The sequence below is a fragment of the Entelurus aequoreus genome, linkage group LG11 (assembly GCF_033978785.1).
Source record: "Entelurus aequoreus isolate RoL-2023_Sb linkage group LG11, RoL_Eaeq_v1.1, whole genome shotgun sequence".
Lineage (NCBI taxonomy): Eukaryota > Metazoa > Chordata > Actinopteri > Syngnathiformes > Syngnathidae > Entelurus > Entelurus aequoreus.
Window position 1 is genome coordinate 43364005 of NC_084741.1, and position 12871 is coordinate 43376875.

Consider the following 12871-nt stretch of genomic DNA (forward strand, 5'->3'; position numbering starts at 1 on the left):
GAGTTGGGACCCCGGGTGGACCACTAGCCTGTGCATCGGTTGGGGACATCTCTGCGCTGCTGACCCGTCTCCGCTTGGGATGGTTTCCTGCTGGCCCCACTATGGACTGGACTCTCGCTGATGTGTTGGATCCACTGTGGACTGGACTTTCACAATATTATGTCAGACCCACTCGACATCCATTGCTTTCGGTCTCCCCTAGAGGGGGGGGGGGGGATTACCCACATATGCGGTCCTCTCCAAGGTTTCTCATAGTCATTCACCGACGTCCCACTGGGGTGAGTTTTTCCTTGCCCGTATGTGGGCTCTGTACCGAGGATGTCGTCGTGGCTTGTGCAGCCCTTTGAGACACTTGTGATTTAGGGCTATATAAATAAACATTGATTGATTGATTGATTGTTTACACACTTTTTTAACCATATTTTACCTGTTTACATACTTTTTTTTTTAACCATATTTCACCTACTTTTTAATCTTTGTTTACTCACTTTTTTTTTTTTTTTTACCATTTTCTACCTGTTTTCCTTTTACTTTTGTTTACCTTTTCCCAATCTTTTACCGGTTTACCTACCTTTTATGAACCTAATTTACACCTGAGTTTGCCTTTTTTTAACCATATTTTACATGCACATTTTTTTTAAAAAGCTCCCTTTACTTTTGTTTACCTACTTTTTATAACCATATTTTACCTTCTGTATGTGTTTCTTTAAAAAAAAATGTTTTGAAATTAGTGATATTCCTCAAAGTAAAAAAACACCACATTTTAAGGACAGTCAAATCACTTTTAATCAAAACTGATCACATGGACACCCGCAGAACACAATGATTGAAAGCAAAAGTAAATATGTGCAAACGAGTCTTTAGTATTTAGTGAGACTCATAAGAGAAATGTTAGAACAAATGCATACGTAGAAACAATTTTGGCTTTATAAACACAATGTACATGTGAGTAGGGGCAAACAACAATGAGGAAGATGTTGGACGTTATCCCAAACTTGTTACAAGCAGTGTGGCAAAACATGTTCATACAGGTGTGAGCAGAAAAACAACAGTCACAGTGTGCATATTACATGTGCATTTATTACACACACGCCTGCAGGTTTAGAGGAACATACTATTTACATACAGTACAGTGCACATCATGCAGTCCCAAACACACACCTAGTCACATCCAGCTGCAGCAACACTTCGTGTGCACGTGCACACTCTTATGAACACCTGTGCTTTTTGACAAAATAGGTGACGTCGAGGACAGAAATAAATACAAACAAATGTTGCTTGACATCAGGTTCTTACAGTATGTACAACAAGAACAGTGTTGTTCGGAACAACATACTTGGCTATTAGCTCCTTTTATACGGAAATGTTTGTTGTGTAAAAGGCAGTGAGACGGACAAGCAGCCCACCTTTGGAAGCTGTATCAGAGCCAAAACAGAAGTAGTCATAATTAATAAATGTTACTACTTACTTATTTATATATGCAAAACAATACCATCATTCAATAAATAATCCTCAGTTATGACTTTGATACGGCAATTTTGTCAAATCAGTGTGTGAAAGCTAGTTTGGGAAAATGTGCCTTGTGCGTCTCTGGCCTTGCACAAAGTCCCCCCCGCCAAAAAAAAACCAAGCCCAGGACGGCTGAAGAACTTCCATCAATCCAATCTGGATGAATCCTGCGTCCCTTTAGTGCACTTGCAGAACAGTGAGTGGACATGTTGTAACGCAGTGTCAAAAAGAGCATCTGCTGCACCACAACCTGATATGAGGCTTGTGCTGAAAAGTGTATATACAAAAAATCAACCATCCCCCCTCCCCCCCACCTCCAGTTAACTTTTGGACAAACGTCCGCAAACGTTGCATTCAAGCAATTAAGGTTGGAAGCCCTCACTGTACAAACGTTATGAGAGAAAAAAAGACAATTTGACAAAACAAAACTGGCATGCAGCACAGCTCCTTCTTATATTGCAATGTAGCCTAAACAGTGGACAGCATCCAAACAAACCCCCGCAGTTAAAGGGTGTGGTGGTGTTCATCCACAGTGTGCTAATATAACTCCTTAACAGTCGCTCAGCAAAAGTCTCCCAGACAGTCCTCACAGGGTGATTCCTTTACTCGCTTGTCTGGTCCTCAGACTCTCAGCGAAGCTACATGAAGCGTGATCTGTGCTGAGATGCTCAGCTCAACATGTATCGTCCTGTGAAAAAGGCGAGTTGCATAATAGATCCGAAAAAGCAGATTTCAGTGTGTAGAAAAAGTCTTAGAAAGAAGAAAATGCCATTAGGTCGTGGTTGTAAAGCAGGCTTCAAGTACAGTACAGTGATGGTTGTTAGGTGTTTGGTACCTTTGGGGCACTTGGACATTAGCAAGTTATTTCCCAGCCTCTCTTTAGCGGCTACATGTCAGGTCACATGATTAATACATGAAATCAATTGTGGCAGACGGAAGCTCTGAGTTTTGGTTTAGCAGTAGAAAGAGTATCATGAGAAGGAAATAGATGCAACTTGCACGACACTACACAAACTAATTTGTACTTTAAAGGGTCAAATCATTAAAAACCTTATGAAGGGAAGTTAATGGCTTTTTGTTCCCAATGTGTTCATATTAAAATCATTTCTTTGTCAGCATCTTTTTCAGGATCTGTTGATTCTTTGCCTGTTTTGTCCTTGTCTGACTTAGTTGATGATCCCTTGGTCTTGAAGGGGGCGTGGTCGTCAGAGTTGGTACGCTGATGGCTGGAACGCTGACAGGATTCAGACCCAGACACCTTTCTCCCTAAAAGACAACAGAGACATGATAAGGAGGTGGCAAGAAAGTAAATGATTTAAAAACCTTCAATAGTGACTCTTTGCTGCAGTGTACCGCCATGAATAGATCTGGCGCTACAGTGGCTGCTGGTTGCAGGAGCTTCATGCTCTTGTGTGTCTTCTTTTGTGTTCTTGATGTTTCCCTCTTGTCTTCATGTGTTGTTTGCCTTTTGGTTCGGGCAACAAGGCTGCGCTACTTTTTGGTGGACTTTTGGAGCTGCCTCAGGGGAGCCTTTCGGCCATTTCCATGTTTGGACCGGAGACCAGATGCTGGATGTTTACCACGGAGGGACAGGAGGAGATGCTGAGGAAGAGACGGGTCTGTGGAGCTGACGATGATCATTGGGAAGCACAAGCTTCAGGGAGTCTTGGCTGGATGAGCATGCATCGGACACTTCAGTCTCTCTGGATGGATTCTCACTCATCCGCGTGAATCAAACATTGACAGAGAGCGAGTGGGCAGCCTAGGATGGAGTTGGCTCTTTTGGTCTGATTTGTTGGATCTGTTCCTGTCTCTGGCTGTGCTGTCCCCAACCTCCCGCAGACGATTGCGTGGAGCACCGCGGACGCCACGACAGTGCATGTGGGTGTGGAGATGGTGGTTTTGTTTTGTTTCGTTGTTTGTCCATGCATGGTGCAGTCGTACAGTGCATCCAGAAAGTATTCACAGCGCTTCACTTTTTCCACATTTTGTTATGTTACAGCTTTATTCCAAAATGAAATAATTTTTTTGTCCTCAACATTCTACACACAATACTCCAAAGTGACAATGTGAAAGGTTTTGTTAGAATTATTAAAAATTATTATATCAAAAATAAGAAACTAAGAACTCACATGTACATAAGTATTCACAGCCTTTGCTCAATACTTTGTTGTCCTCTGGCAGAAATTACAGCCTCAAGTCTTTATGAACACGATGCCACAAGCTTGGCACACCTATCTTTGGGCAGTTTCGCCCATTTCTCTTTGCAGCACCTCTCAAGCTACCTCGGGTTGGATGGGAAGCCTCAGTGCACAGACATTTTCAGATCTCTCAAGAGATGTTAAAACAGTCTGGACAAGCCACTGAAGGACATTTACAGAATTCTCCTAAAGCCATTTCTTTGATATCTTGGCTGTGTGCTTAGGGTCGTTGTCCTGTCTGAGTTCAAGAGTGCTCTGGAGAAGGTTTTCATCCAGGATGTCTCTGTACAATGCTGCAGTGGGCTTTCTCTCTATCCGGACTAGTCTACCAGTTCCTGCTGCTGAAAAAACATCCCAACAGCATGATGCTGCCACCACCATGCTTCACTAGGTATCGGAATGGTAATGAGTGGTGCCTGGTTTCCTCCAAACATGATGCCATTCACGCCAAAGAGTTCAATCTTTGTCACATTAGACCAAATAATTTAGATTTGTCATTGTTTAAGAGTCTTTCAGGTGCATTTTGGCAAACTTTTACTAATGAATGGCTCCTGTCTGCCACTACTGCAGCTCTGATTGGTGGATTGCTATAGACGTGGTTGTCCTTCAGGAAGGTTTCTACTCTCTTCACAGACGAATACTGTAGCTCTGACAGAGTGACCATCGGGTTCTTAATCCCCCCTTCTCTCCCGATCGATCAGTTTAGACAGCTGGCCAGGTCTAGGAAGAGTCTTGGGAGTTCCAAACGTCTTCCATTTATGTATGATGGAGGCTACTGTGCTCATTGTGACCTTCAAGGCAGCAGATATTTTTCTGTACCCTTCCTCAGATTTGTGCCTCGAGACAATGCTTTCTCGGAGGTCTGAAGACAATTCTTTCGACTTCATTCTTGGTTTGTGCTCTGCCATGCATGCACTGTCAAGTGTGGTACCTGTAGGTGTGTGCCTTTCCAAATCATGTCTACTTATGCCTGGACAGATATTCGATAAGTCAATTAACCAACGATAAATGAAAATTGAAGTCGGTAAGTTTTCCAGCGTCGAATAATCGCCACGTGCATGCTTTAAGAGCATTCAAGCTACGCGCTTGTATCCTAGCGGAATGAAAAGAAGGGGGTGAATTATCTTGTCCTCATCAAGTGTCTTTGACTCTTTGTGCAACAACGCGGGGTTGCTCTCCCACTAGCATCACACAGTGCAACTAGTTAGCATGTAGCAGCTAACGTGGACAAAATGATCACAAAACCAAATTCCACTGCACCACTGTGAGAATATTTGACTTTAAACCTTCGAAACAAGATGAGCCTATCAACACCGAAAAGCCATTTTGCTGAATGTGCGCGAATACGACAAACCTGCACGCCCACTTGAAAAACAACCACCGACAGTCCACACTAACTTGCCTTTTGGTGAACAAGCTAGGTCAATGTAAACAAAACAGTGCAATTTAGTGTGGTTAAATACACCAAAGACATGCTGCTTTTTAATACGGTTATAAAACTATCATTTTTTAAAGTGCTGTCATGTTGTCATGTCATGTCGGTGTTTCTCACTCGGAATCTGACAAACTTAATTTGTTTTGCATATGACCTGTTAATATATCTGTTTGAACTCTAATGTTTATATTGTTTCTCTGTACTTTTGTATAATAAGGTCCAAACTTGATTGCCAGTTAAGTAATGTACAACTCAACCTCTGCCTAAATGTTCAATATTGAAGTGCAACTTTGTTTGTCAATACTTTATTTAGCCATTTTATTTATTGTTATGGTTGTGTATATTTGTATTTGTTTTGCTATAAGACAATGTAATTTTTATTGTTATTTTTTTGTTTTATTTTGCTTGGAGATTTTAACATTTTCATTCCAATTACAATATTAAAATGCACAAGAAAGACAAGTGTATTGCAATTGAAAGGATATACATGCATCATTATTATGTAATATTATTACATCAATGGTCAACTTCGTCTCATAAAAATAATGTCAATAATATCGTTTATCTGCAATAATTTGTAGGTCAATATATCGTCAAGCAAAATTTGTTATCGGCCCAAGCCTATGTCTAACCAACTTAATTGAACTCCAATAAAGCTGTAAGAACATTTCAAAGATGTTCAGTTGAAACAGAATGCACCTGAGGTCCCGTTTGAGCTTCATGGCAAAGGCTGTAAATACTTATTTACATGGGAATTCTCAGTTTTTTTAAAATTTTTTAATACATTTGAAAAAATTTATTAAAAAAACTTTCATATTGTCATTATGGGGTATTGTCTGTTGAATTTTGAGAAATAATTTGTTTTTGCTTATTTTTGGGGGGTTAGTTAGCAGGCTACTTCCTGCAGGAAACATAAAGAATACCATTGTGTCTGTAAAAAATGTTTTCCTGTATCTGCATTTTTAACCGACTCCTTGCTAAGATGTGTCAGGTTCTTCCTTAGCTAACACAAGTATAATATGAATATATGGTCAATTCTACAGTGATTAGATCGATAGTTTTATTATCACAAAATCTATTTATATTGTTGTCATTTTTGTTATTGTTTACAAACTCAGGAAATAAGACCCTGGATATAGGGGGGCTTCAAGGGCAAAAACCAAAGGATTTAAATCAGAGCAAATAGTAGGTTTTGCTTATGTTTAGTTATTTTGCACTGCTGAATTCATTCTGCAAAAAAAAAAAAATATAATAAAAGGGAAATAACATGGGATGTAACGGTATTGTGGATACCGCGGTATTCCGGTTTTAAAGTCCTTACAATATTGCCGTGACGTGTGACGGTATCAAACGAAAACTTGGTGTTTGTAGTTTTGTTTGGCGCTTTAGCGTTGGCCACGTCTGAAAATAAACTACACCTTCTACCCACAATCCTCTGCACAGCACGGGACCGGCAAGATGGGGGAGTGGAACACTGTATGCAGGAAGTGAAGTGTTTTCGTACTTGTAGTAAATAAGAGGAATTGTATTTTTTGGACATTTCCTGAACATTTCAACAAAATAACTCTTAACAGTTATGGACAGTTATGGACACACAAACAAACCCTGGCGAAAAAATAACCTCTTTGGCAGAGGTAAGAAAGTCTGTGTTCTGCAAAGCGAAGCGCAGCACTTTAGTCTCGAGTGTTTCCAAGCCAACACAGGGCCAGCCGAGGATCACATCGCATCGCACAGAGGGAAATCACCCAAAAAACTGCACACCCGGGAAATACGAGTACACTGGAAATCTACTTGATAATTCTCAATCCATCCATCCATTTTCAACCGCTTGTCTCTCTCCATGTCGCATGGGGGCTGGAGCCTAATCTGCACTTGGGTGGAAGGCAGGGTACTCCCTGGATAATTTATGCTTGAAACAGTGGATGGGCCTGCACTATTCTTTGCACTTAAAAATACATTTGTGTAGTAATAAATATGATAAGAACATTCAAACATTAAGTCAGTGTTTAATTACAGTAAGTGTGTTTATCCTGAACATTCATGCCACTTCATTTTATACACTATAACATTTTTACCACGTCTTTTTGTTGTTTTACATACACCACGATATCGTACTGTCACCTTGATACCGTGATAGTATCGTACTGTGAGATTTTGATACCGTTACATCCCTAGAAATAATGTAACAATTAATTTGATATTATTACAGTGCCATCCTGTGTTTTTGTCTGATTATAATTTTGATCAAAAATGTAATCAATACAATACAATACTTTTGTCGTTCTCAACCAAAAACAAGTCCTTACTTTCCTGAGTGGATTTATTGGCAGAACTTCCAGGCTGCAAACTGTTATGGGCTTCCTTGTCTTTTTCTGGTAAAGCCTTCTTCAGTGATGAAGCCGTGGCTTTCGGAGACACCCCCTCACCATTGGGGGCATCCAAGTTCTCATCTTTTAAGACAAATGATGCAAAAGGAAATAATGAAACATCTGATCTTCGCAGCAGGTTGACAAAGCAAAGGCTCTCACAGTACCTATGCTCCTACTGCTCGCTGTTCTCGGCTTGTGCGGCAAGGAGGGTCGGGCAGACAGAGCAGGCTTTGCTCCCTGAGGCATTAGTGGTTTAGGACTCACTGGTCCCACTGAGGAGCTCGAGGAAGATGGAACCCGGGCACGAGGAGCGGGATCAGGCTTGGTTTCAACACGAGCTGCGGTCTTCTCTGGAGAACCTGTGAAAGAGTAAAGCAGGTTAAGATGGTCAGTTTAAGATTGACTATACAAGGGCTGTCAACGTGAAAATAAATTATTGCGTTATCAATATGAAAGAAGATTAATCACTTTCGGGTTAAGCCGGATTTGTTACACAGTCTGTGATCGTGATGAGGGGCGGCCCATTTCGCTTCAAAACAAAACTTTGGATAAAACTAAGGTAACTTGTTGGTATTGCAGCGACAAACCTTTTTATCATCGGCGCACATGAAGTTTAAAATACCATCTTAAAGCAAAAAACGTAGTCAAAGATGGCGCTGACAGTGTTGCCAATCCCCTTGACAACTTTTTTTGTAAACAAAACAGCTACTAGCCATAAATCTAGTGACTTTTCCCAGTGATATTGCAGACTTTTTTTGAGTCTTGGAGACTCTGAAGTGAAAGCAAACAGCAGTCACCGTCCTCAGCGAGCTGTGACGGCTGCTGCCGGTCAGCTGGTGCTGTTGCTTTGCTCGCGCCGATAGCTACGTGCTAACATGAATGCTAGCTACAGCGACAAGAAGCAGAGGAGAACGCTACGCTGGCAATGTTTGCTGAGACAATGTTGTCGACAAAAGTAGCACAGTTAAGTTAAACATATGCCTTTGCTAAATGGACAGCCATCGCATGCAGGACATTTAACATCTGTGAAGACCAAGTCCTGCAAGAAGATGTCATTCATTTCAGCACAGCTGATTCGTCATACAATACCTTGGAGAGGCACAATTACAGCAAGGATAAACCAACTGTACTACACAAACAAGAACACCAATTTGCACTACAGACCGAATGTGAATTTATGTTGCTTCCTGGAGAACACTGGACGACTGTAAGTAATCACAACAAGCTGGGGTCGTATTATACCAAAAAAGAGATCGGCCTAGTCACCTGAAAAAGGTAAGCAAACTTGTTTGTTTCATCAACTGTTTAAACTAAAGAAATGTAAATGGTGCACTATGTTAACTTGTTTAAGAGGGCGTTTACTACATTATCCATTACTGTACATTGTTTGCAAGATTATTGCAAACTGCAAAGACTTTCAAAATGTGCACTTAATTCTTACTATACTTACTGTCACCAAGTTGTTGTTGTTTTTTGTTTTTTTTTATAATGTCCTGCCCAGCTTCTCGGGCAAATCATATAGTTGATGTAGATGCCCATATCGGCTGTTCAGATTTACTTTACAAAAGAGAAGTGTAGGATACTTCTCTTGTTGCCTTACTTGTATTTTGACTTTATTAAATGTATTTATATTATCATTTGGTGCAGCCGGGCCGGAGCAGGAGGGGATAGAAAGAGAGAAAAAGGAAGACAGAGGGGGGAATTGTGGGGACAAGAGGGGGATTAGACAGAGAGACAAAAACAACAACAGCAAACACAACAACAACAACAACAGAGCAACATCAGCAAATACGACATGTACAAATATGATGGTAAAAGTAATAGCAAATAAGCAGTTAGCGAAAATAAATAAAAAATACAGAAATGACAATGAGCATTATTACACTAAAAATGGAGCAATATGAATACCAATAGAAATAGTGCTATTGATAATAAACAATACCAATACTTTACCTTTATTATCAACAATACAATTGTTCAAATGCAACAATACATATACGTAATGATAACTTGAGATATGAAAGAATGCAGAAAAATGGAGGGGAAGAAAGAGAAGCAACCTACATTAACCTTGTAGATTGTTATAGTAACAATAGGTTAAGCTTTGTCAGTGTGCCATGTGTTATACCCAGTTTACCCTAGGGCAACAACATTAATATATGTTTGATGAAACGTGATTATATGCACGCGTGTATGTGTGCATATGTACTTGTATATGTACAGTATGTGTATATGTGTGCTTGTACAGTGAATGTATGTGTATATGTGTGTACAGCGAATGTATATGTACAGTATGTGTATACAGTATGTGTGTTTGAACAGTGAATGTATATGTACAGTATGTGTATATGTGTGTTTGTACAGTGAATGTATATGTACAGTATATGTATGTGTGTGTTTGTACAGTGAATGTATGTGTAGTATGTGTATGTGTGTGTTTGTACAGTGAGTGTATATGTACAGTATGTGTATATGTATGTTTTTACAGTGAATGTATATGTACAGTATGTGTATACAGTATGTTTGTATAATGAATGTGCGTGTGGATGTACGAACTTTGAGTGTGTAAATATGTACTGTATTTATTTGTATATGTATGTGGGAGCGAAGGTACCTATGTATGTCTGTATGTATGTGTGTGAGTATATGTGAATTTGCATGTACAATACATTTGACTCCCAGTGTGTGCGGGAGCCAGAGTACGGCCCCAGCCTTCCCGAGAGCCCATCCCACAAACAGTAGGTGTGGTGCCCAGGGAACCAGGGGCCACCGCCCCCACGCAGCCAAGCCGGACAGCGACAGGAACCCCAGGACCTGGCCCACCGCCCCGCCCACAAGGGCCAGCAGCAGGCCGCAGACAGACGCACTCGGCAGAGGACAAGGCACGAGAAAAGCAGGGGGCAGCCAGACCCCAAGCCAGCGAGAGACCACACCCCACACGGACAGAAAGGCGGGACGCCCCGCCCGAGGGGCCCGGAGACCCCCCGCAACCGGACGGGAAGACCGCCCCCGCCCCACCGGCAACCGGGCCCCCACGAGCCCCCCCCCACCCTCGGAGAGCGCGGCGAGGCCAGCCCACGGCCACCCCACCCAAGCCGGCCGCCACAGGACCACCCAGCACGGGGCCACGGGAACCACCCACCCCACCCGCAGGGACCCCAACGATGGAGATGGAACAACCAGCAACCGCCCCGCCGAGTCCCCCGCCCTGAGGTAGGGGAAATAAATAAATAAAATAAATAAATACATAATAATAATAATACCAAGTTTTGAGCAAACAAAACATTTAAAAAACGTTCCTGTATGACATTCTGTCTACCAAATTGCATTTTTACCCAAATATTGGGGTAATTTTCTCAGCAAATGTTATTTATGCAAGCGAATAATAACCTGTGATTAATCACGATTAATTAATCTGATTAAGAAAATGAATCACTTGACAACCCTAATATATACATATATATTAGGGCTGTCAGGTGGTTCATTTTTTTAATCAGATTAATCACACTCTAAACCTGTGATTAATCATTATTAATTAGGGGTTTTATATATATATATATATATATATATATATATATATATATATATATATATATATATATATATATATATATATATATATATATATAGGGGTGTGCATCTCTGCCTTAAATGGCGATCTGATATGAATCTCGATACATGGGTTACAATACAATTCACTAACAATGCTTTTTAAAACATTTCGATTCAATGTGATTCGATACGATGCGAAATTATTTGATTTGATGCAGATGGAAGATTTGAATGGTTAATAGAAAATTAAATGTATCAGGTCAGAACAATGTTGTGTTTATTTTTTAAATAGAGACATACAAAACAGGCGGTTCTTGTATTAATTATTAGCAAATAATGGAACTATCAACTTCAAGTCATTGCAATCCATAAACTTAAAGAAAAGAAGTGAGCTGAAAAATGCAAATTATGATTAGAACTGTAAATGAATCTTCTTCTGTTGATTCTAAGTTTAATGGTATTTGTCCTTGTTATACATCGTTAAATGACTATCAAATGTGATCAAAAGACTGAAGGGTTGTGATATTCACAAACAAACCAAATCTATTGACTGGCTCATTGACATTAACGATAGGTTTGTTTTTATTTGAAGCGTGACAGTAATGAAACATTTACATCTCAGCCAAGGCAGAAACAGTGCCAGCTTTGCACAGAGTGGGTGTGGGTCTCCTCACTGCTCTGACGAGAATGGAATGGAATTGATTGTCATTGCACTTAAAAGTGCAACAAAACGTGTTTTCATGACAAGATGTGTAAGACGAGACATTCAGTAGACATGGGACCGCCTGCGAGGAAAGGCTCACAGCAGCACTGCTTGTACATTGGGCACACGAGAGATACGCGTTTTCATGTCTATAAACATCCAACCAAGTTGCTAGTTGCTTTTGAGAAAGAAAGTCACTAAGAGGAGTTGAAAAGATACTAGATATAGCGAGAAAGTCGCCAAGTTGACAACACTGCTCTGAGGTATTAGTGAAAAATAAAGATGCAAACAACCGCCTTAGGTTGCTTCTGATTGGTTTACAATGCGTGGTGCCTTCTGTGGTTGGCTAGATTTAGGCACAATAACTTATGCATTGGTATGTGATTGTTTTTTTTGGTAAGTCAATCACAATTACTGTCTGCCATGTTGCTCTGTCCTGGTCAGTCGCAAACGACAACGCTACTCTTGTAGTACGTCATCACAGAAGACTCGGAAGATGAGGGCTGCTATATTTTGTATCAGATCCACCTCCAACCGATTCATGACTTTTCAACCTGACATCACCTGATCCATATTACATATAGATTGAGGCTCAGAAAACGGTAAACTCATATCTCTAAAGTTTAATTCAGTTATTGGTTCGTACCGATTAATTTTTACACCCCTATATATACACTCACACACACATACGGATATATATATATATATATACACGCACACACACACACACATATACATACATATATACACAAAAATATACATACATAAACATATATATACACGTATACATATATACACATACTTATATATATATATATAAATACTGTATATACTTATATATTTATTTTACTTTCTTGAAATCTTTTATCAATTTATGATCAAACTATTGATACAAAGTTTATTTTTATGGCCTTTTTGTCAAAAAAAAGCAACAGTTTTTTCATAATGGGAAAATGCAAAATATGCAATATTTCTAAAAATAGGTTACAGAGTGTAATATTAGCGGTTGGATTGACAACACTGATTTTGATACAGTAGACAAGTGGACTAGAAAAGTGGCTACTGAGCTAGAATGAGAAAGAAGACAGGCAGGACTTGGTTA

At 40.1% G+C, this 12871-nt stretch overlaps 1 protein-coding gene across 3 annotated transcripts in view; it reads right to left on the bottom strand.

The window, feature by feature from the left end:
* Positions 1 to 551: 551 nt before the first annotated feature.
* Positions 552 to 12871, bottom strand: part of LOC133660165 (F-actin-uncapping protein LRRC16A-like) — a 178613-nt gene continuing 166293 nt past the window's right edge. For 2 of the 3 annotated variants that reach the window (XM_062063380.1, XM_062063382.1), the window contains 3 exons: positions 7679 to 7873; positions 7452 to 7595; positions 552 to 2775 (listed from right to left, as the gene is read on the bottom strand). In XM_062063380.1, the coding sequence (XP_061919364.1) occupies positions 2600 to 2775; positions 7452 to 7595; positions 7679 to 7873 (515 nt within the window). In that variant the 3' untranslated portion in view covers positions 552 to 2599. The remainder of the gene's footprint in view (positions 2776 to 7451; positions 7596 to 7678; positions 7874 to 12871) is intronic. The other variant, XM_062063381.1, reaches the window with a different exon arrangement.